The 23643-nt window shown below is 46.3% G+C and overlaps 1 protein-coding gene across 1 annotated transcript in view; it reads left to right on the plus strand.

Moving 5' to 3' along the window:
• The window catches only part of SNTB1 (syntrophin beta 1), a 251822-nt gene that overhangs the window by 109389 nt on the left and 118790 nt on the right, over positions 1-23643 (plus strand). The window contains exon 2 of the mRNA XM_070382859.1: positions 3599-3815. Within this exon, the coding sequence (XP_070238960.1) occupies positions 3599-3815 (217 nt within the window). The remainder of the gene's footprint in view (positions 1-3598; positions 3816-23643) is intronic.

The raw sequence follows: 23643 nt of genomic DNA on the forward strand, positions 1-23643 counted from the left end.
GAAAAATCTTTTCAAATATGTATTGGTGCCAAATGACATCTCCTCTGTCTTAAATGAATAATGGCTGGTTTTAATATCTACGACTGGATCTCCCAGTATATGCCCTTACTGCATGCATCTGGGTATGTTTGGTCTGCTTATTAAATTGTTGTGAACTAACCTGTCACTCAAACTCCTAGATGCACTTTTCTGATGAGTTCTTCCAGGGTCCTTTCTTCTTGTTGCAGCTCATTCTGCTTTATGCCATCGCTTATATGCTTGTTTTATGCCACAGTGTTAGGTGGGGTTCCGGAGAAGCAGATCCTCTGTCTGGAGGATGGAGCAGTGGGCCGGTAGTCTCTTGGGCTTGATGACTTCTGATGTTCAAGAACAGTGTTCCAGAGCAGGAGAGCATCTCAGAGTGGTTCTCAGCAACACACAGCAGCTAGGATACAGGTCCTGCAGAAAAGGGTCTGCTGGCACACGACAGCATCAACTATAGTGGCCTGTGACTTGGTTGCTCTTAAGCATGGAAACCACGTCCTGTTGGTTCCTGAGTCTCCAGGAACCTGACCCCGTGTCTCCTACGGGGAAGCCACTGGTTTGTGCAACTGAGTCGCCCAAGATCTGGAGGAACTGCCCCTTGGGTTTGCCACCCATTTTAATCCATTGCCATTTGTAATAGCAGATGCCGTTAAGGGGCTTAGCCAGACCCCTCCCACAGCCCCAAGCAGCAGAGAACCAGGTTATGTGAATGGCAGGAAAAGGACATGGAAGCTCACATTCTGCATTTCAAGAACCCGGGTGCCTTGTCAACGCGAATGCTCTCTAAGGACCAAGTGTTTAAATTCAGAATCAGCAAATAACACCTTAATGTGTGCTTAGTCCTCAGTCGTGTCTGACTCTTTGCGACCCTTTGGATTGTAGCCCGCCAGGCTCCTCAGTCCATGAAATTTTCCAGGCAAGAAAACTGGAGTGGGTTGCCATTTCCTTCTTCGGGGGATCTTCCTGGTCCAGGGATAGAACCCAGGTCTCCTGCATTGCAGGCAGATTCTTTATCATCTGAGCCACCAGGGAAGCCCCAAGTAACACCTTAAGATCAAGTAAATTTATCAGAGAGCAGAATTTCAGTCTGCTCCACTCAGCTCTTAAACGATTTTGTTTCTTTAAATTTTAAAACACAATATATAACACAATGGCTAAACATGAGAAATTATATAAAAGAGTAATAAATGAATAATAAAGGTCTATTTCTCCATCATCTTGAGTTTCATATCTACTCCCAGAGCTAACTACCATTAACATTTTCTTGGATTTCTATCCATAAATTGTAGTAGCTACACAGACATATATATCTATGATTGTACACACAAATGATTACAGTAAATACACTGTTCTCTATTGCTTTTTTTTAAATGGATAGTAGATCTTATAGGCTTTTCTACATCAAGACATCGGTATCTATCCATTTTTAAATGAACGTAAAGGTGTCTTCAAATTTCTCTAATCTGTTCTCTTTTACTGAACCTTTCAGTTCAGTTCAATTCAGTCGCTCAGTCGTGTCCGACTCTTTGCGACCCCATGAATCGCAGCATGCCAGGCCTCCCTGTCCATCACCAACTCCCGGAGTTCACTCAGACTCACGTCCATTGAGTCAGTGATGCCATCCAGCCATCTCATCCTCTGTCATCCCCTTCTGCTCCTGCCGCCAATCCCTCCCAGCATCAGAGTCTTTTCCAATGAGTCAACTCTTCGCATGAGGTGGCCAAAGTACTGGAGTTTCAGCTTCAGCATCCCAGGGCTGATCTCCTTCAGAATGGACTGGTTGGATCTCCTTGCAGTCCAAGGGACTCTCAACAGTCTTCTCTAACACCACAGTTCAAAAGCATCAATTCTTCAGCGCTCATCCTTCTTCACAGTCCAACTCTCACATCCATACATGACCACAGGAAAAACCATAGCCTTGACTAGACAGACCTCTGTTGGCAAAGTAATGTCTCTGCTTTTCAATATGCTATCTAGGTTGGTCATAACTTCCCTTCCAAGGAGTAAGCGTCTTTTAATTTCATGGCTGCAATCACCATCTGCAGTGATTTTGGAGCCCAAAAAAACAAAGTCTGACACTGTTTCCACTGTTTCCCCATCTATTTCCCATGAAGTGATGGGACCAGATACCATGATCTTAGTTTTCTGAATGTTGAGCTTTCAGCCAACTTTTTCACTCTCCACTTTCACTTTCATCAAGAGGCTTTTGAGTTCCTCTTCACTTTCTGCCATAAGGGTGGTGTCATCTGCATATCTGAGGTGATTGATATCCCTCCCGGCAATCTTGATTCCAGCTTGTGTTTCTTCCAGCCCAGCGTTTCTCATGATGTACTCTGCATAGAAGTTAAATAAGCAGGGTGACAATATACAGCCTTGACGTACTCCTTTTCCTATTTGGAACCAGTCTGTTGTTCCATGTCCAGTTCCAACTGTTGCTTCCTGACCTGCATACAGATTTCTCAAGAGGCAGGTCAGGTGGTCTGGTATTCCCATCTCTTTCAGAACTGTCCACAGTTTATTGTGATCCACACAGTCAAAGGCTTTGGCATAGTCAATAAAGCAGAAAGAGATGTTTTTCTGGAACTCTCTTGCTTTTTCCATGATCCAGCGGATGTTGGCAATTTGATTTCTGGTTCCTCTGCCTTTTCTAAAACCAGCTTGAACATCAGGAAGTTCATGGTTCATGTACTGCTGAAGCCTGGCTTGGAGAATTTTGAGCATTACTTTACTAGCATGTGAGATGAGTGCAATTGTGCGGTAGTTTGAGCATTCTTTGGCATTGCCTTTCTTTGGGATTGGAATGAAAACTGACCTTTTCCAGTGCTGTGGCCACTGCTGAGTGTTCCAAATTTGTTGGCATATTGAGTGCAACACTTTCACAGCATCATCTTTCAGGATTTGAAATAGCTCAGCTGTAATGCCATCGCCTCCACTAACTTTGTTCATAGTGATGCTTTCTAAGGCCCAGTTGACTTCACATTCCAGGATGTCTGGCTCTAGATGAGTGATCACACCATCGTGATTATCTGGGTCATGAAGATCTTTTTTGTACAGTTCTTCTGTTCTATTTTTCAGCTCTTACAAGTAATATTTTTGCCATCATAGATTTCTACCATTACGGAGTAAGTGTTTTTCTGTGTATTTCTTTACATACATGTTCTCAGCACTGTTTTTTGAAAAGATTGTCCTTGCTTCCCAACAGAATAATGGTAATGTGGATGGTCAAGGTGGATACCAGATACCCTACATCTATACTGAATAATTGTGTTTCTTTTAACTAAGATATGCTTTCTCAGTCTCTGTTCATTAGTTTTCCAGCCTCTTTCCCAGAATGCATCTTATAATCAGAAAAGATAGACGTTGTCATAATCGAAAAAACCTGAGAGTCATTCTCAAGTTCAGGTCATCTTAATGGCAGATTGTAAAAACCACGTTGGCACCTAATTTATGGGACAGACAACTATTATCGGGGTTAGGGTCCTGTGCGGAGCTGGGCTAGCGTGCTCTCCGAAAGCCGCAGCCCGCCGGGCCCCTCAGCGCTGACCGAGGCTCACTGTCCCCTCTCTGCTTGCAGTGAAGTACATGCGCGAGGCCACCCCCTACGTGACCAAGGGCTCGCCCGTGTCCGAGATCGGCTGGGAGACCCCGCCGCCCGAGTCCCCGCGGCTCGGGGCCGGCGCCCCGGACCCGCTGGCGTCGCAGCCGCCGTCCTTCCACCGAGACCGGAGGAACATCCCGCTCAGGATGTGCTTCGTCACCCGCAGCCTGGCACTGGCCGACCCCGAGAGCAGGTACGAGTGGGCAGGCCCCTCCAGCTGGCCCGAGGACCGCGAGCAGTGTGTGTCACGTGCGCCCGCCTCCTCTCTTCCTCCCTCCTCCTTTTTCCTTCTTCCTTTATCCTCGCGAGGAATCTGTGTGTTAAGCTCTCGTTCCGGAAATTGTTGAATCGATGGCGTCAGGATCTTTTGTCTCTTCGCTGGGTCTGCCTCTGCCGGACGCTGGGCCAGTTTCTCAAGCTGTGAGCCTCAGTTTTGGCTTCTGTAAAATGGAAATAATTGAAATCCATACTTCCCTGAGTTATGAAGAGTAAATGAGGAAATCCACGTGAAGTACTTAGCCCAGAGGAGCCTTCCATGAATATAGGCTGTAATACTATGTATTATTGATGTCGGGTGGTAATAAGCGTGGGCTTCCCTAGTGGCTCAGTGGTAAAGAGTCCGCCTACCACGCAGGAGCTGCAGGACTGTTCAGTCCCTGGGTGAGGAAGATCCCCTGAAGGAGGGAATGGCAACCCACTCCAGTATTCTTGCCTGGAGAACTCCATGGACATGTAGTTTGGTGGGCTACAGGCCACGAGGTCGCAGAGAGTCAGACACGACTGAAGGGAGTGAGCACGCATGCACAGTAATAAGCATGTCGCCTCCCTGGGGCCCTCATCTGTGCCCTCGGAACGTTCAGGGAGAGGATCTTCAGTGCTGTTTTCTGCTCTGAACCTCTCTTTATTCTCAAGAGAGGAAACAGAGTGGTTTGGATCCAAGTCTAGGATGCCGTTTCCCAACGTCTGTACGTGACTTCTTTGTCACAGGCTAGATACATAAACCAATCCATGGCAATCAGAAGGAGTCCTGGCAAGATGAGCGAATATTTGGGGTCTCTCTTCCCCCCCAAAGTCTTCATCTCCTCTGCACAGAAAATGTACATCTGGAATGAAAAGAAAAGACGTGTAGAAAGGAAAGAGGGAAATGGAGCCAGCGAAGGGGGAATCTTGGTGACCTTTGCATCCACATTTAGATGCTAAAAATAGACAGCTCTCCTGGCCCTTATTTATAACATATGTGGGACAGCTGTGACCCTCCCGAGGAGGAAGTACTTGGCTAGGTTCAGGGCTGCTGGTGGGGAAAACCCAAAGGAAATAGAAACAAGGAGAAAGTTGCCTCCTTGGCTCCCAGCTCGGTGCTTTCTGGTTCTCTTCCCTGTGAACTTAGGCTGAGGAAGCTGCCGGCCCTTCTGACCCCAGCCAGCTGCCGTCTCCTTGGTCAGGGGTCAGAGATGGGCCTTTGTATGAGACAGCCCGGTCCCCGCAGAAGAGAGGAGGCGGGGAGGGCCGTTCCGAGGGGGCCCCGCCTGCCCGGTCCGCACGCCTGCTCCCTTCCTGCTGCCTCCCGGGCCGCAGCGGGCGTCCTTCGCACTGACTTTCCTCCTCCCTGACTTTTTTACCCACCCAGTCAGAACAAGTCCCTTCTCCCAGGAGTCTGAGGTCTGAGATTTCAGGTCTGATGAATTCATAACTTACCCGCTGCCGGTCTTGTGCCGGGCAGCATGCTGATCACTTTAGCCCGGACACTGCAAAGCGCCCGCCTTCGGGTGTGCCCAGCACACAGTTTTGCGTTGTTTTTAATGGCCTATCTAGGGTTGCAGAGAGATCTGTGAATTAGTTGCCACATTGACTAGTTGGGAAATTTCACGTTAAAAAGCCAGATTTCTGCTTTTCTAGTAAAATTAGAAGATCTAATGGTATCCTTAGGCCTACATTGCTGCAGGCAGGGCTCTAATCTGTAGCAGCCCAGAAAAGACTTCTCCTTCCAAAAGAGAAGGAGCTCTTCTCATCAGTCCTAATGCCTTACACTTAAGGGATTCAGTGCATCACCTGACCTGCCGGGGTGTTCAGTTTCCACCTAGTCCTTGAATTTGTAACCATGCTTAGACCTCTGCATCTCAGTCATCATCCCCATTCCACAGATAAAGATAACTGAGGCTCAGGGCTCATATAAGTCCCTGTCTTCATAACTAGTATGTGATACAACTGGGCTTTCATCTTGTTCCCATAGAATGGGTGACAGTGTTAGCTTACCATTACCAGAAAAATACAGAGACTAGAAAACTTGGGCTATCGTAGAAGTGGTTAATGCACTGGGGAGAGGGTTTGAGACAATGTCTAGGGTTCCTTTCAACTGTGGACTTACATGCTATCACATTTCTCCCAAGCATTTAATTACCTTTTAAAGAATCTTTGGAGAGACATCAGGCTTTAGTTCAAAAAGTTTATTAAGGCAATGGCACCCCACTCCAGTACTCTTGCCTGTAGGATCACATGGGCGGAGGAGCCTGGTGGGCTGCTGTCCATGGCGTCACGAAGATTCGGACACGATTGATCGACTTCACTTTCACTTTTCACTTTGATGCATTGGAGAAGGAAATGGCAACCCACTCCAGTGTTCTTGCCTGGAGAACCCCAGGGACGGGGGAGCCTGGTGGGCTGCCGTCTATGGGGTCGCACAGAGTCGGACACGACTGAGCAACTGAACTGAACTGAACTGATAGTTTATTTACAATGTTGTGTTAATTTCTACTATATAGTAAAGTTATTCAGTTATATTATACATATATACATTCTCTTTAGTATTCGTTTCCATTCTAGCTTATACCAAGATATTGAATATAGTTCCCATTTTTTAAACTTTTATGTTGGTGCTCTTCAACTTGATCTCTGGTAAGTATATGTAGGGCCTCCTACGAGGTGAGGGAACGTCTGTCCTCTGGAGTGTGAGAACCAGCAGGGCGTGACTGCAGACGAGAATCCAGCTAAGCCAGAGGGTCCAGGAGGGGATTTTGGTCCAAAGAGATCCAAAACAGCTGACAGTAAATTAACCTTTCACAGTAAATCCATATATCATGTCACCATGATGTAAACTTTACATGTCTTATAATTTTTTCAATTATACCTCGGTAAAACTAAAAAAAAAAAAACTAGGTGACCCTGGTTAAATAAGAGAAGAAAAGAAGAAAGCAATAAATACTTTGTGAAACTCCAGTCACATGCTAGGCAGAGTATATTATACCATTCAAAAATACGGACTTTGCAAGACTTTCTTGGTGATTCAGTGGTTAAGGCTTTGAGCTTCCAATGCATGAAATGCAGGTTCAATCCCTGGTCTGGGAACTAAGATCACACATGCTGTGTGGCACAGTCAAAAAAAATTTTTTAAAGAAATATGGTATAGGGCTGGGCAGATTATACACGGCAAATGAAAACTAACAATGAAAACAAAAAGATCATCAGTCTCTCTTGATATATGACACGGTAAAGTGCAGACTGCAAAAGCGCAAAACAGGACACAGAAGGACTGATTTATGCTTAAGGTCAGAGTTCACAAGGAACAGATTTTTCAGCAGTTATGAACGCACATCAAGTAATAGAGCAGCAACCTCTACAGCAAAATCTGCATAAAATGCAAGAAGAAACAGAAAACACTAATATTAAGTTCAACATACTGCTCTCAACCCAAGACAGGGCAGTTGGGCAGAAGATAAACAGACGTACAAAAGCCCCCACGTGCAGAATTAAGGAAGGTCTGGGTACATCACAGTCTTTGTACCCTGATAATAAAGAGTACAGTTTTCTTTTCAAAGCCACATAGAACATTCCCCAAATTAACCACAGATTAAGTCACCAAAAATTCTGTAAATTCCATAGAGCAGAAATAATGCAGACAACATCCCCTAATGATTGTAGAATGAAACTAGAAAGTCAGTAACAAAACCAAAGCCCAGAAAGCCTTTCTTCATGGATTTTTAAAAAGCTCTCTCTGAGATAAACAGCTCTTGGGTTAACAGGGAAATAGAAACTGGAAGTGTAGCTGTTTAAAAAGTAATGAAAATAATGCGTATATTAAATATAAAAGGGAAAGAAGGGAAAAGAGAGGGTGTTGACTTGTATCAGCTAACTCTATGGTGGAATCTTAGCTCCATCACTTATGTGTGAATTTAAGTATCTCATTTGATCCAAATTCCCTTAGGTCGCAGGTGCTCTAATCTCTGTTTTAGATGCCTGTGCGCACTCAGTCGTGTCCGACTCTCTGCGACCCCATGGACTGTAGCCTGCCAGGCTCCATGGGATTCTCCAGGCAAGAATCCTGGAGTGGGTTGCCATTTTCTTCTCCAGGGGACCTTCCCGACCCAGGGGTCAAACCCTCGGCTCCTGCATTGGCAGGCAGATTCTTTACCACTGAGTCCCCTGGGAGGCCAATCTCTATTTCATAGACAGTGAAATTTAGTTCAGAAGCAAGAACTGAAGCCAACAGGAAATCTGGGATTCAGACCCAGGCCCGGCTGACACCAAGCTCAATTTCTTAATCAAGGTACCCCGTTGCTTCCAGCTTTCAGCACCTGCCGGGGCAGCCCACCTGACCTGTAAGTACCACGACCAGGAATTAACGGTCTCCTGGCTGCTGAAACCTCGCTTCTCGGGGCTAATCCCCTCGGCTGGTGACACACAGCTACTTAGCGTTTGCATTAAAAGCTCTAATGTTCAATTTCTCAAATCAAAGCAGCCTTTGAACGGCAGGTAGCATTGCTGCTCTCTCCGTGGAGAAGGTCGCCCAGCAGGCACTGAATCCACAAGAATGTGTCGCTGCCAGCGCTGCTTGTCAAGGACTGCAGTAGTTTTTCTCTTTGAATTCCACCTCTTAAATGTCTCTTGTGTTTCATGGTCCCCTCTTTGCCTTCATGGCCACTGCCCTCGTCCAGGCCCAGACTGTCCCGCATCCTGGAGACCACGATTTCCAGCCTCTGGGCTGAGGGTCTGAGGATCCATGGCAGCGTCAGGTTGGAAACAATGGGCAGAGCAAATGTAACGCGCTTACTCGTCCTGGAACCATCCTGCCGCCACCCCTAGCCCGTGGAGAATTGTCTCCCATGAAACCGGTCCCTGGTGCCAAGAGTGGGCTCCACTAGTCTGCGCTATTTGGGCAGATTTTTACTGGATGCTTCCCTGGGGGCTCGGATGGTAAGGAATCTGCCTGCAGGGCAAGAGACCCGGTTTCAATCCCTGGGTCGGGAAGGCCTGTGGAGGAGGGGATGATTACCCTCTCCAGTATTCCTGCCTGGAGAACCCCATGGACAGAGGAGCCTGGCGGGCTACAGTCCACGGGGTCACGAAAGAGTTGGACACACTCGCAACTAACACTTTGACTACTTTCCGAGTTTCTAGTTTGCCCTCTGACATCCCCGACATCTGCCCTACTCACAGCCAGCCAAGGGAGTGTGAAGCATGCAGAATCTGTCCGTGTGGTCAAAACGGCTTCCTGTCGCCTTCACTAGAATTGAAGCTCCTCGGCACTGTGATTCTGCGCCTCTCCTAACTGTCCGGCTCTGCTGCTCCCGTCGTTTGCAGCCAGGAGCCCTTAAACACCCATGCCTGGCCTGCGCTCGCCTCCCTGACAGCTTCCGAGCACCCTTCAGCCTCAGCACGCATGCCTTGTGTGGAGATCCGTTCATGACAGCGTTCTTTATAATGACTTAGGATTGTTGTTTCTAACATGATAACCCAGTTCCTAAAGCCAGAAGACCCTTGAGGTCTGGGATGCCCCGTGCTTTTAATATCCCAACTTTCTAAAAATTGTTATGAAGAGAGATAAGCAGCAAGTGATAGAGGACATGGAGGGAAATATTAAGAGAAGGTGCACCTGAGTACTCATATATCCTTGGCACCATTGCTCATTTTCCATGTTTTCTGTAAATTTGAAATTATTTCTTAAAAAAAAGCTAAAGACCTGCACACTGGCAAAAAATCTCAGCTTTCTAGAACATTGCTTGATCCAAGAAGGCATTCAAAAATATATGATATGTTAATAACTGATAAATGGCATATTTATCTGCCCATTTGGAGTATTCTTAACTTTTCAGAAAGTTCTTTTTAAAAAATCTTTCTCTAAATAGTCTTGGGAATAAGAGGAAAAACACCATTCTATCCTGCCAGGCTCAGCAGACTTAAATCAAGAGAGTTAATTACCCAAGCCCATTTCTGGGTTAAAAGCAGACGAACCAATAGGGAGGGTGGGGTACAGAACTTTGCTGTGACTCTGTATAGTGCTAACAGTAACAGACCCTACAGTAGATCTTCACGGTTAATTTGTGGAGCAGGGCACCAGTGTTTCTGTTTAAAGATTTCTTTGTGTGTCTGTGGTGGCTCTTCCTGGCTGCATGCGGGGTTTCTCTAGTTGCGGTGGGTGGGGGCTCTTCTTTCCTGTGGGCGTGGGCTCCTCACTGCAGTGTCTCTCTCGTGGGGCGTGGGCTCTTGGTGTACGGCCTTCAGTAACTGCTCATGGGCTTAGTTGTATGTGGGAGATCTTCCTGGACCAGGGATCGAGCCACATTGCAAGGTCGATTCTGAACCGCTGGACTGCCAGGGAAGCCCACAGCACACGCTTTTTGTGAAAATCAGTGTACATCTCTGTTTACTGCATACAAGTGAAAAATTCACAGAAACGTTACTGTGGCCCAAATGGAAGAGCTCACTCAGCACGCCATGGTTCAGAGGGTATGGTCTGATAAATCCTATAGTGTGCACGGATTCGTTCCTTCAAAGTTCTCTCAATGATGTCACCGCAATTCAGCACCCAGACTTCAGTTCAGTCGCTCAGTCGTGTCTGACTCTTTGCGACCCCATGAACCGCAGCACGCCAGGCCTCCCTGTCCATCACCAACTCCCGGAGTCCACCCAAACTCATGTCCATTGTGTCGGTGATGCCATCCAGCCATCTCACCCTCTGTCATCCCCTTCTCCTCCCGCCTTCAATCTTTCCCAGCATCAGGGTCTTTTCAAATGAGTCAGCTCTTTGCATCAGGTGGCCAAAGTATTGGAGTTCAGCTTCAACATCCTAGACTTCAGCCAGAGAGAATCAGAAACCTCATTAGAGACACAGTACATCCATCTCCAATGTCAAGGGGTGGGTACATGTTAACCAAACAAGTCAGGATTCACTTGTAAGGCAGTATGATTGTCAAGCAGATGGAAACACTCGTATAGGAGGATCGTCATGTCCCCATTAGGGGCAGGCTGTGGAAGACCAGTGTAAATAATAAGCAGAACACCAGAACTCCAAGTGACAAAAACACTGCAGAGTTTCGAGGCAACCTAAGCAACGCATTCTTTCTGCATAGGCCAGCTCTGTGAGAAATTCAACTGTCACCAAGGTTATCAAGACAAGATATGCCAATCGACCTTAAGAAATGTATTTCAGGTGAGGAAGCTGGAAGCCGTGCCTTCCCAGATCCAGAGGTCTTTGCCAAGTGTCAGTTGCTCTCTCTGCGCCCCCATGGACTGTAGCCCACCAGGCTTCTCGTCCATGGATTCTCCAGGCAAGAGCACTGGAGTGGGCTGCCCTTTCCTCCTCCAGGGTGGCTGTTATACCAGTCTCTGCTCCACTGGGACTGCCGTCTTCTGGGTCTGTGTGTAGACGGGCCGGGTTCCCCAGGCGGCTCACCCTTGCTGTCTTAGATTCACCTGGGCTTATTTCTGATGGGATCAGAACAGCGGACTGAGTTTTTCTGATGTAATTAAATCATTTTCCAGTCCTGGCGCCCTGAAGCTGCTCCCCTATCTCCTTGTTCAGAGTTTTAGATGATTCCAAATACTTCAATTACACATTTATAAACAGATGGTCTTTCAGCCGCTCCCCTGCAACAGAAGAGTCACCATTTTTCCTGGTTTAGCCTTATTTTCTCCGTTTTCCACATTGTTTCCTTGTCCCTCTCCATCCTCAGAGCTTAGGTAAGATTCTCAACTGTATTCTTTACACTTAGAAGACGATTGGGACTTGCCTGGTGGTCCAGTGACCGAGACTCTCAACTCCCAATGCACGGGGCCCAGGTCTAATCCCTGGCTGGGGACGCAGATTCCCACATGTCACAGCTAAGGTGGGTTTACACGCCACACCAAGGTGCCACAGCTGAGACTCTTCACAGCCGATAAATACATTGATTAAAGTAAATACTTTCTTCAGAAAAGAATACTATTGAAAAGTTCCCTGCCAGAGTACACAGTAGTACATCCAGAGTATCGATTCGTGAGGTAGTATAGCCATCTTCACTCCACAGTGAGTCCTTGTTTGTGAACAATGTTTCTCCTGGAAGGAGGCTCAGGAAGCATGTATTTTCTTGCTTCTGTTTTCCTCACTCTTGGTTGGACACATCCTGGTGGCCTCATAACTGAAAATATCACCAGCAGATCATGATTGATGTTAACATTTTGGAAACAAAGAGAAAATGTAAAATCAATTTATAAAGGGTGCTGTCGTAAGTGGACACAGTTTAAGCATCTGAAACAGAGGCCCAGATTAAAACCATTATCAATGAATAAAACTGTGGTGTCGAAGTTAGAAAATATGGGTTTGAATCCCAATTCTGTCGCTTATTCCCTTCAACTTTAGGCAAAGTATCTAATCTCTCTGGTTCCCAGGTTCCTTATCTATAAGATGTGCTTTATTTTAAAATACTAACCACATAAGATTGCTGTGATGATTAGATGACTTAATGTAGATATCCGGGCAGCGTAACCATGGCATAAACGTAGCTTTCAACCAAAATATCCTCATTCCTGGGTGCGGGAGGGGTGGGTGGGAGTGTGGGGGTTCTTTCCAGCAGAGAGGAGTTTCTGGGTCATCTCACCAAGCTGCTGAGCAGAAGTTATTTGTAAGACATCCTTTCACAGAGGGTTTTAGCCTGTTGAAACGAATGGCTCTCTGCAGAAAGGTCAGTTCCAGTTTCCTATCTCCTGGGCTCACCAAATCTTAGCTGTCATCTGTGTATCTAGAAAGACTTCTGCCCACCCAGCATTCCCGGCCACCACCCCACCCACAGCCTGGTTCCAGGGGTGCGCATGGTCAGCTTGAATGCTCATCCCTTAGTTTTCAAGGCTCTCCTACCCTTTCTTTTAATACCTAGGAGTTGCCTTGTCTTTCTTGCCAGCTTAGCATTACATTAGAACCTAAGCAAGCCAGCTTGTCCCATCACCCTGTACCCCACGTGTCCAGGTGTTCACTGCAGAGGGTCTCCGCGTTGGCACTGACCAGCTTTGTGCTGGAGCTGGACGCCTCCTCGCAGGACTACGGAAGTGTGTGGTCGGTCGTGTGTGTCATGAACAGAAGCCAGTGTTCTAGTTTTCATCCTGTCTAAAAAAATAAGTTAAGCTTTACTGTCATGTGGAAAACTGAAGCCCGACAAACGAGTGCCAACCTCTGGATGGCCCACCGCTTTCACCTGCCCGGGCTCCCCCACCGCCTAGAGTGCCAGCTGGGCCACGCTTATTGTCTGCCTGTGCCTGTCCGTTGATCTCCCTTCTGTCTGCTCTTGTTTCCTGCTCCCTTTTGGCTGCACTGGGTCTTCCTTGAGTGTGCAGGCTTCTCGGGCTACGTAGCGTGTGGTCTGCAGTGACGGGCCCCGTGTCTGAGGCAGGAGGGCTGAGGCACCCTGCAGCGCGTGGGGTCTTAGTTCCCGACCAGGGGTTGAACCCACATCCCCTGCATTGGGAGGCGGATTCTTAACCACCTGGACCACCAGGGAAGCCTCTGGTCTTGTTTCTTATTTAGACAAGTCCAGTGAAATATTTTGTTACTGTAGGAAAAATGTGCATAAAACAAGAGATGGCCTTGGTGTTTGTTTGACTGTGCTCACATCCTGCATTTGGGAAATATAGAGAATTGAATATAAACTCTGTTTCAGCAAAAGATGGTTGGGAAGGGGGCGTTCAGGGAGGTTGGGCTGAATTAGTCAGAAATCTGACATAGGAAGTCCTAATCAGTTACATATGCGTGCGCTTAGTCGCTCAGCCATGTCCAACTCTTTGCGATTCATGGACTATAGCACACCAGGCTCTTCTGTCCATGGGATTCTCCAGGCCAGAATACCAGAGTGGGTTACCATACCCTCCTCCAGAGGGTATTCCCAACCCAGGAATCGAACCCAGGTCTCCGCATTGCAGGGGATTATTTACTGTCTGAGCTTCCAGGGAGTTTTTTATGTAATTTTATTTGTCTGTTATTGGCTGGGTCTTCGCTGCTGCGAGGTCTGCTCTTTAGGTGCAGTGCATGGGCTTCTCGTCGCGGTGGCGTCTCTCACTGCAGCCTTGTGTGGACTCCAGGGTGCGTGGTTTCAGTAGATCCACCCCTGTACACAGGCTCAATAGCTGTGGCACTCGGGCTTAGTCACTCTGCAGCCTGTGCGATCTTCCCGGATCGGGGATTGAACCCATGTCTCCTGCATTGGCAGGTGGATTCTTTGCCACTGAGCCCCCAGGGAGGCCCAGTTACGTGGTTTTTAAGGGTACGCAGTGAGACGAAGTCAGGCGGTATGCCTCTTAGCATTCATGACAGGCCTAAGAAAATTTGTAAGACACTCCCTTTTTAAAGTAATTTTAAATGAAACTTTAAATATTAACAAAATAATAAAGGCAGATAGTTTAAAAATCAAGTAAATCTAAAGGATTTATTTTATTTAAAAAAGCAATATGTTTTATCATTAATCTGCAGCCCCTTTGTAAACTAATCCAGAGACTCATGTCTGGGATCTGGGAAATTTTCTTTTATTATTTACTGGATAAAATTCTCCTGTTTCCTTTGCTCTCTCTCTGCTTCTGCTGTTGGAAGAGTATTGGGCCTCCTGAATTGATTTTCTAAGTCTATTTCTTTCTCTTTATCGTGTTTTTTACTTTATTTTTTGACCTTTCTCACGAACGTGTCCTGTTTACATTTCAGCTATTGTATTTTAGCTCTTTTTGTTCTTTGAATGTTCCTTTTATTAAGAGAATTTTGTTCTTGTTTTGCGGGTGCCAAATTTTCTCTTCTTGTAGAGTATCAGTTCATTTAGTTTCTTTGCATCTTTGCTTCTCCAGTTACCTTGTTCTGTCTGTTCCGATTTCATCTTTCTTGCTGGAGGTTCTCCTCAAATGTCTGGTGATCGTTGCTCTCAGCTCTTTTTACACAGAGAGACTAAGAAGCCTGTTGAAACCTGTGTGCGTCTGGGGTGGGGCTTAATCATTGGTGAGAATTCAGGTACAGTTGTTGCTTGGTGAGTCCGCGGTTCTGAGACCCCTTCCGATCCTGCACATGTTGGCGTTTGGAAGTGTGAGTTACTTTAAGGGAGAACCGTCCGGTCTCTCCGCGAGTCCTCTGAGCGTCCCACCACTCAGCTTGCAGAACTCATGCAGAGCACTTGTTCTAGCCCTGCGCCAACCCCGGCCCTCTCCCTGGAGGTTCCGAGCCCTGCATGTTTGCAGAGTCGGGGCTCACATGTCACTGAAATCCTGTCTTCAGCCCTCTAAGTTGTATCATTAAATTCCTTGCCTCTTTCTCTACTCCATATCAGTTACCTGGCTCCACTGCTGTCTGTATTTCAAACACATATTGAACTCTTGCCTGTCTTATTTTCTTGTGGGTTTTGTATGTATTTTGTGATCTTTTTACTGAGATCTTTTAAGGGAGAAGATATGATCATGGGTGGCCAAGCTGCTGTTTTTTCCCTAATAAGAACACTTGCATAACTTGCATCTTTGCATACAACAGACACTAAAGGCTCACTTTAATGAGCTTAAACAACATTTTCATAGTCTTGTTATTTTTAAGAAAATCAGTTTCCTTCATAGATACACTTCAGTACTGTATTCATCCTAATTATCATACATTGTTAATCAGTGGGAGATGAATTAGTAAGGCTTCCCTGGTAACGGTAAGCAAGTTACAGAAGGGAATTTAACTATCTTTAGTTAGCCTTGAGAAAGAGTTGAGGAGAGGGCTCTCTGGGTATGATTCTGTGATTTCATCAATACACAGTAAAGTGAGTTCATCTGAATCCATTCCTGTTCCTCTAAACACTGTTTCGGGAAAATCTCAGTTTCCCCTTTCCTAAGAGCACTTTGAGACATTGAACTTGACCATCTGGGTACTGAGAGATTTCTGCTGATGTTGACTCTCAATATTTAGGTCTTGATCCTTTGTTCTTGATATATTAATTGAACTCTATTTGGTTTGCAAAAAGCTGCCCCAGGATTTTCCAGCTGAGATAATGAAGCCTCTGAAAATAACCCCAATGGTCTCATGCAGGCATTCTCGGTTCAAGCAGGCATCTCCTACCAGGGTGTGGGGACAGGGAGAGAGGGGAAGGTTCAGGAGCAGTCCCTGCCTTCCTCCCTTCAACGCACACATGGAATTGTACTTTCCTTAGTAGAGGATGGGCTTGGGGCACAGAGGGCTGCAGGCACATTCAGAAAAACACCCACGTGGGCATACGGGGCCTGTCTGTTGGCAGACACCCCTCTGTTTCTAAACAAGGCTCGAATGGGATTTGACATTGCCAGTCCTTTAGTACCTGGCTGAGGTTTCTTTCCATTTTTATTTTTTAAAAATTTATTTATTTATTTGACTGTGCCAGGTCTTAGCTGTGGCCCACAGGATCTTCAGTCTTCATGGGAGCATGTGAGATTGGTTTTTGTTTTTGTTTATTTTTAAGTTGTGGAGTGCAAACTCTTCACTGTAGCATTTGAATCTAGTTCTCTCACCAGGGGTTGAACCCAGGCCCCCTGCACTGCACGGTGTCTTAGCCACTCGGCCACCAGGGAAGTCTCTGTTTCCTTTTCTTAATTTCAACTTTTAAATGAGTAGGTTTTGGTTCTTCTTTGCTAGATACTGAAGCTACAGCAGTAATAGATAGAGTTCTTCCCCAACACAGCTCACCGTCAGGCGGGGAACAAGGACAAGGACACTGGACCCCTGAGCAATTCCATGGAAAGACACTGGGGAGACGAAGAGGGCTGTGGGAGCTGCCTCTCAGGACAGCTGCCTAATCCAGAGTCCAGGTTTTGGACGGGGTAGGCGGGAGCAACGGGGAATGATTGTCAGAGAGGGTGATGTCTGTGCGGAGACACGACTTATAAATCAGAAGTTAGTTAGGCCAATGGTTGGGGTAGAGAGGCAGAGAAGGGATTCTTGGCAAAGGAAATAGTACGAGTCTAGGCACCAAGGCAAGAAAGAGTTAGTTCTGTGGCAGAACTGGGAGAAGTCAGTCCTTTCTGGAGCTGTTGATGGGAAAACCATGTCAAGAGTCTGGAAAGGCCAGCACAATCGGGGTAAGCCAATTTATGGTTGGACTTTATCCTGGAGGGTCTGGAGCTGTGGAACAACGTAACAGAGACAGGCCTCACAGTGAAGTGTGGATGGAGCAGGGCCAGGGCTGGAGGCCAGGGAGCCAGGAGGGGCTCTTGCGGAAATGGAGACAAGAAATAATCCAGGCAGCTACTAGAGTAGGACAGAGGCACTGAAGAGAAGCTAGATGAAGTTGAGAGATTTTAAGAGAGAGAATCTGCAGGAGGTCACGATCAAGCGGGCCCGGAGGCATGAGGTGGAAGAAGGCATCCAGAGCTCACCATGGACATGGACGAGGTGACACATGCTGGTTCCCCGATTCCTGCCATGGCATTGCGGACAGGTGTGTTTTGGTGCAGGGTTGGGGGAAGGCAGAGGCAAAGAACAAGTGTAGGTCTTTGGAGATACTGCCTTGTTTGAGAGTCCAAGTATGAGAGTCCAAGAAAGGACCATTTCTTGAAGAGTGGACTGGGTTCAAGGAACCCATGATGGATGAAAAAGGACCCAGGGCTTAGGAACAGTGGGAAGTTGGTCCCATCTCCTGGGACTGAGGAGCAGAGGGAACTGCTGAGGATCAACGTCCTGGAGAAACGCGGTGGCCCAGGGAGGGGTGGGTAGGGCAGCATCCCCAACCTTTCTCTTCTCCTGCCCTCGAATCATCAGACGATGCTTCTGGTAGGCTGCATGCAATTAGAAGCCAAGGCTAGGGAGCCTGAGTGATAGAGTTTGACATCTTGAAACACAGAGCAGGACAAAGAAGGGAGAGAATGAATCTGGAGGCAAATATAGAAACAAAAAATCACAGAAGTGTGTTTACACTCTGCCTTTTGAACATCGGTCTGATGTGTATGTGACAAGTAATAACTAGTCATGGGAACAGTGTGCTTGACATCAGTACTCTGTTTCCTGACCTTGTTGGATAGAATCATCTTGGAGAGGCCCTAACTGATATTCGTCCATTCCTCCTCATCAGTGGAGTTATGCCCTGTCTCAGGGCCTTCCTTGGTGGCTCAGACAGCAAAGACTGCCTGCAAGTCAGGAGACCTGGAGAAGGGAATGGCTACCCGCTCTGGTATTCTTGCCTGGAATTCTAAGGACAGAGGAGCCTGGCGGGCTGCGGTCCATGGGGTTGCCAAGAGTCGGACACAACTGGGTGACTAGCACAATTCAGAAGTTTGGTTGAGATTTCTTTTCACCACGGTGATGTGACCTGGATAAAGAGATGACAATTGAGAGGTTTAGAGGAAAAGATAGTTGATTTTATTCAGGCTGGAAGCTGCCGGGAGGGCAGAGACACAGGGAGCAGACAGGGCAGCGAACTTGGGAAGCGGCCTTGATGATGACTGTCGTCTCCTCAGACAGTGCGGGCGTCCGCAGGGCTGGCCTCTTCCGCTTGACAGAGCTGGGGCTGGAGGGGCAGGTGAGCCCTGCTGTCCCTCTGCCAGGCTGCTCTTGAGGGTGGAATCCCCCCTGAAAAGGCGGCAGACAGAACAGGGGGGGCAGTGCATTTGAGCAGCAGCCTTTGGTCAGTGGGAATCTTTATAATGTTCATTTGCTCTCATCAAAAAGGCCTCATCATTTACCCTTTATGGACACTCTTTGACTTGGAATTCAGCGTGCTCTTTTTCCTAGAATAAAACCGTCTCCTCCGCTTCTGTTATGAAACACACAGCGAAGGCCAAGTAGTGCAATTTGTTTTCGTTTCCTGTGTTATTAAATCTTCAGGCAAGTGGAAAATATTCCCTCATGTTACCTGGAAACGAAACACTAGGCCCAGAGCTTAGGATTCTTGGAGCTGTTTTTCTCAAGCTCTCTGGTAATATATATATATATATATATATATATATATATATATTTTTTTTTTTTTTTTGGTGGATGCATTGTGTTGTCTTGAAAAGACAATTGACTTTGGCCAAGCCAACCTGAGTTTCACTGCTAGCATTTCTGCTTCCTCTCTGCGTGATTTTGGTCAATTTACTAGCTTCTTTAATTTTTTTTCAACATATAAAATGAGGGTGACAGTGTCCCCATGTTTGTGCTGTTTTATGAATGAAGCAACTTTAAAGTTCAAGTGTTAGTCGCTCAGTTGTGTCCGACTCCTCGTGACCCTGTGAACTGCAGCCCACTGGGCTCCTCTGTCCATGGAGCTCTCCAGGCAAGAGCGCTGGAGCACGTTGCCATCTGTGTGCCTAACTGCCTGGCACAGAGTAGTTACTCAACCTCTTCCCATTTCCTTTTTTCTTATCCAAAGATAACCACCCCTAAAAAGATTATCAAGAGATTCTTTCAGCGTCATGAAGATATGTTAAGAATTTGTTAGGTAGTTTTGTTAAGTGCTAGGAAAGCCCTGGGTGAAATATTTATTATATTGGAAAGTGTAAAATAGCTGTTTAGCAGATGAAAACCCTCCTGATTTTATACGCTCCTGTCTAATACCACATCCATAGTAGCCGACAGTTTGAAGAAGTAGGTCAAATTGCAAATAGTATCTTTAGATTAATTTCTCCAGGAAGGAATCAGGACTTGAATCACTAAGAAGGGGTAGACTCCTACCAAGGCCACTTGCATTTTTATAAACATTTTCCAATAAGTCTTGATGGAAGAATCCTCTAGCTCGCTGTCAGATATGTAGAGAAGGAGAGTGATAAATAGAGCACATGTGTGTGCCAGAGTAGGCATTCAAGCCGAAATGTTGCTGTGGATCCAGCGGTAATCTCAGGGTCCTGTTGGCTTCAGTTTGCATCAGGTTTCCATGCTTCACAAATCTGTCATCATGTCCGTGCCCAGAATCATAACAGTGCTGCTCATGGCGACCAGCAGTAGAGAATGTGCATCTCAGTCATTTTTTTCTGTATCTGCAGGTGTTTTTCTTATGTTCCGTCCATCTTTTCTTTTTGAATTCTTTATAAGACAGGAAATGCACCGTTTTGAGGCAGATTCTTAGAGCTCTTGACGTCTGTGGAGGAGGGAAGCACTGACCAGTGTACACCAGTGTTGAGCTGAATGAACTGACCAAACCTCCATCACAAACCAGTGCTCAGAGCAGCTAGGAACCAGTGAGCCGCTGCTTCCTGGAAGTCTCTGTGTTTCAGTGGAAAGAGCCTGTGCCTTTGACAACAGAAGCACTGGGTTTACACTCTGGCTCTTAGATCTTGGACACCTTATGTTACCTCTCTAAGCCCCAGTTATCCACCTATAAAATGGGCATAATGAAACCTACTTTTCAGAATTGTTATACAGATTAAATGCCTCTCAAAATGAGATATGCATAGCCTCTTAGACAAAGTAGGTTTCAGCAGGGAATATTTAAGACAAGTGAATGAAAGTGTGTACCTTCTAGGAACATGAATCGTACTCTTAATTTTGGGAGAGTAGAATTTATTATAGAGTTCATTCACTTGAATTGCAAAGCTAAAATGTGAGACTTCAAACAAATTTATGCTTGGAGTTATTTTAGCTAAAACATAAATTTCCTGAAAGTACATGTTTACTCATTTCAGCAATGAAGAGTTCTTAGAAAGTTGTTAGAAGAGCTTGTGTATGTAACAGTATTTAGCAAATGTTGTCAGTCACATCACAGTGAAGAAACAGAAGCCAGTCTGTGTGCTGTGTGCTAAGTCGCTTTGTTGTGTCCATCTCTTTGTGACCCCATGGACAGTAGCCCTCCAGGCTCCTCTGTCCATGGGACTCTCCAGGCAAGAATCCTGGAGTGGGTTGCCATTTCCTTCAGTCAAGGTAACTTAAACAGAGAAGGATTTAATATAAGGAATTCATTGTTTACAAAAAAAATGGGAAGACATTCAATTGGGTCTCCCTTACTGACCCTCGGAACTCCATAGAACTGGTATAATCAGGAAAGTGGGGGACCAGGAGGTTGCCCCTGAAACTGTTGAAGTTATGTAGCACCAGAGTCGTGATCAGGAATCAGGAAACTGAGGTCGGGGTGTGGAACTTTGCACCTGCCTCCCAACACACAGAAAACTGGCGATCAGACCCTGCCGCTGCAAGCCAGTTGCCTTTGCCTCTTCCTTTCTGTGTTGCCAGCCTGGCTTGCCAGCAGTGGCAGTTAGAACATCAGAAGTATGTCCTTCTCTTCCAAATCTTATGGGAATAGATAAATGCTATATCTGAGATAACCTTGTGTCTCTGGAACCCTAGCTGCAAGGGAATCTGGAAAGATGGATGCGTTTTTTAAGCAGTCTACTTTATAAAGAGAGTCCAGTGAGTCTGAATAAGCCAGGTCGTAGCCTCCATCCTGTGAAGCGTTGGTACATGGTAGGAGCTCAGACAGTGCCCATTCTGCTCTCTTCTTCTGTAGAAGGCTCAAAAAAAAAAAAAAAAAAAAAGAGGCGGGGGAGAGAGCTTAAAGGAAGTTCTGAGCCTTTATATGGCTTGTGGAATTATTGCAGAGGTAGTCCCTTCTCTCTGGAGCAGTTTTGTTTTCTTTTATTTTTAATGTTTACATATTCATTTGTTTGGCTGCCGTGGATCTTAGTCGCAGCACACGAGACGGGATCTGTGGTCTCCACTGTGCTGTGTGGGATCTTCAGTTGCAGAATGCAGACTCTTAGTTGTGGCAGGTGGGATCTAGTTCCCTGACCAGGGATTGAACCCAGGCCCCCTGCATTGGGAGCAGGGAGTCTTAGCCACTGGACCACCAGGGAGGTTCTTTGGGATCAGTTTTGTAGAGTTCTGGAAACAGGTTATAGTGGCAGAGAGACTAGTGCTCACCCAAGAGTCCATTTGTTCCTCTGAATTTCCAGGGCGTCTTATAGTTTGAGACTAATTCTGGCTAACGAAATGTGAGCAGAAATGATGGGCGTATGTGTTCTTGGAGGTGCAGCTATGAAATGGGGAGGCTTCCTGAGCAGATCCCCACCCCATCCACCTCAGACCCTTGTTGAATGTAGGGCACGTTATTTTAGTGAAGTCTGGTTATGTTGGATAACTGAAATTTCAGGATAACTTAATACTGCCTTAAACCTTTCTCATCATTACTAATGTGATCATCATTAGTAATTCGGTCCATTCGGTCCAGCTGATTGATACTTACTGGGTGAAAGTGTTAGTCGCTCAGTCATGTCTGACTCTTTGCTACCCCACGGACTATAGCCCTCCAGGCTCCTCTGTCCATGGGGATTCTTCACGCAAGAATACTAGAGTGGTTGCCATGCCCTCCTCCAAGGGATCTTCCCCACCCAGGGATGAAACTCAGGTGTCCCACATGGCAGGAAGGTTCTTTACCTTCTGAGCCACCACGGAAGCCCATTTACTGGGAGACATCCATCCCATCACTTCATGACAAATAGATGGGGAAACGTTGGAAACAGTGGCAGACTTTATTTTCTTGGACTCCAAAATCACTGCAGATGGTGACTGCAGCCACAAAATTGAAACGCTTGCTCCTTGGAAGAAAAGGTGGGACAAATCTAGACAGTGTATTAAAAAGCAGAGACATTACTTTGCAACAAAGGTCCATCTAGTCAAAGCTAGGGATTTTGCAGTAGTCATGTATGGATGTGAGAAATGGACTATAAAGAAAGCTGAGCGCTGAAGAATTGATGCTTTTGAAGTGTGATGTTGGAGAAGACTCTTGAGAGTCCCATGGACTGCAAGGAGATCCAACCAGTCCATCCTAAAGGAAATCAGTCCTGAATATTCATTGGAAGGACTGATGCTAAAAGTGAAGCTCAGTACTTTGGCCACCTGATGCAAAGAAACAACTCATTAGAAAAGACCCTGATGCTGGGAAAGATTGAGGGCAGGAGGAGAAGGGGATGACAGAGGACGAGATGGTTGGATGGCATCACCAACTCTACAGATGTGAGTTTGAGCAAGCTCCGTGAGATGGTGAAGGACAGGGAAGCCCGGTGTGCTGCAGTCCGTGAGGTCACAAAGAGTCAGCCACAACTGAGTCACTGAACAAACCAGTAAATATTCTTTTTTCAACTAAATGCCTTTAACTAAAAATACCTTCAACAAAAAAAGGGAAAAAAGGAAATGGAATTTTCTCTTTCGTACTTTATATAGTTTTCAATTTAGAGCCTAAAAAAATTGCTTTTTTGTTTTCCCTATTTTTAGTCAAAAGCATCCAAGTGAATGAGCATGACTTAGGTACCAGAGGCAGGACTGTGGGGCCTTTTCACACTTAGAACACGTGAAAAGCCCCTTTCATTAAAGCGATTAGAGCTGTTGCTTTTGGGAACTGCTATTCCTGGTGGCCACCGCACTTTCCCTCTGGGCCTAGAGGTCACCTTGTTCCAGAGGAAGCGCTGTCTCTGCCTGCCTCAGCGCAGCCAGCTGTACCTGCAGCACCACCACATTCTGCCGCAGCTCAGATGTCGGACGTGTGCATGTCTGTGGCACTTCTGCCTTTTTAGATTATAATTGCACACTTGCACTTGAAGACAAGACCAACAATTTCTGTTTTCAGTCGTGACTTGAGGCTTGTGGGGTCGTAGTTCCCACCAGGATTGAGCCTGAGCTACCACCGTGGAAGCAGTGGGCCCAGGGAATTCCCATGACCACCGAAGTTTCTTTTAATGTTTTTTGGTCTGTTGATTTTTTTTTCAAACTTTAACTTTTTACTTTGTATTGGAATATAGCTAATTAACAGTTTTCTGGTAGTTTCAGGTGAATGGCTGAGGGCCTCAGCCGTGCACATCCGTGTATCCCTCTCCCCCAGCCCCTCCCATTCAGGCTGCCA

Source organism: Bos mutus, chromosome 14 (assembly GCF_027580195.1).
Source record: "Bos mutus isolate GX-2022 chromosome 14, NWIPB_WYAK_1.1, whole genome shotgun sequence".
Taxonomy (NCBI): Eukaryota; Metazoa; Chordata; class Mammalia; order Artiodactyla; family Bovidae; genus Bos; species Bos mutus.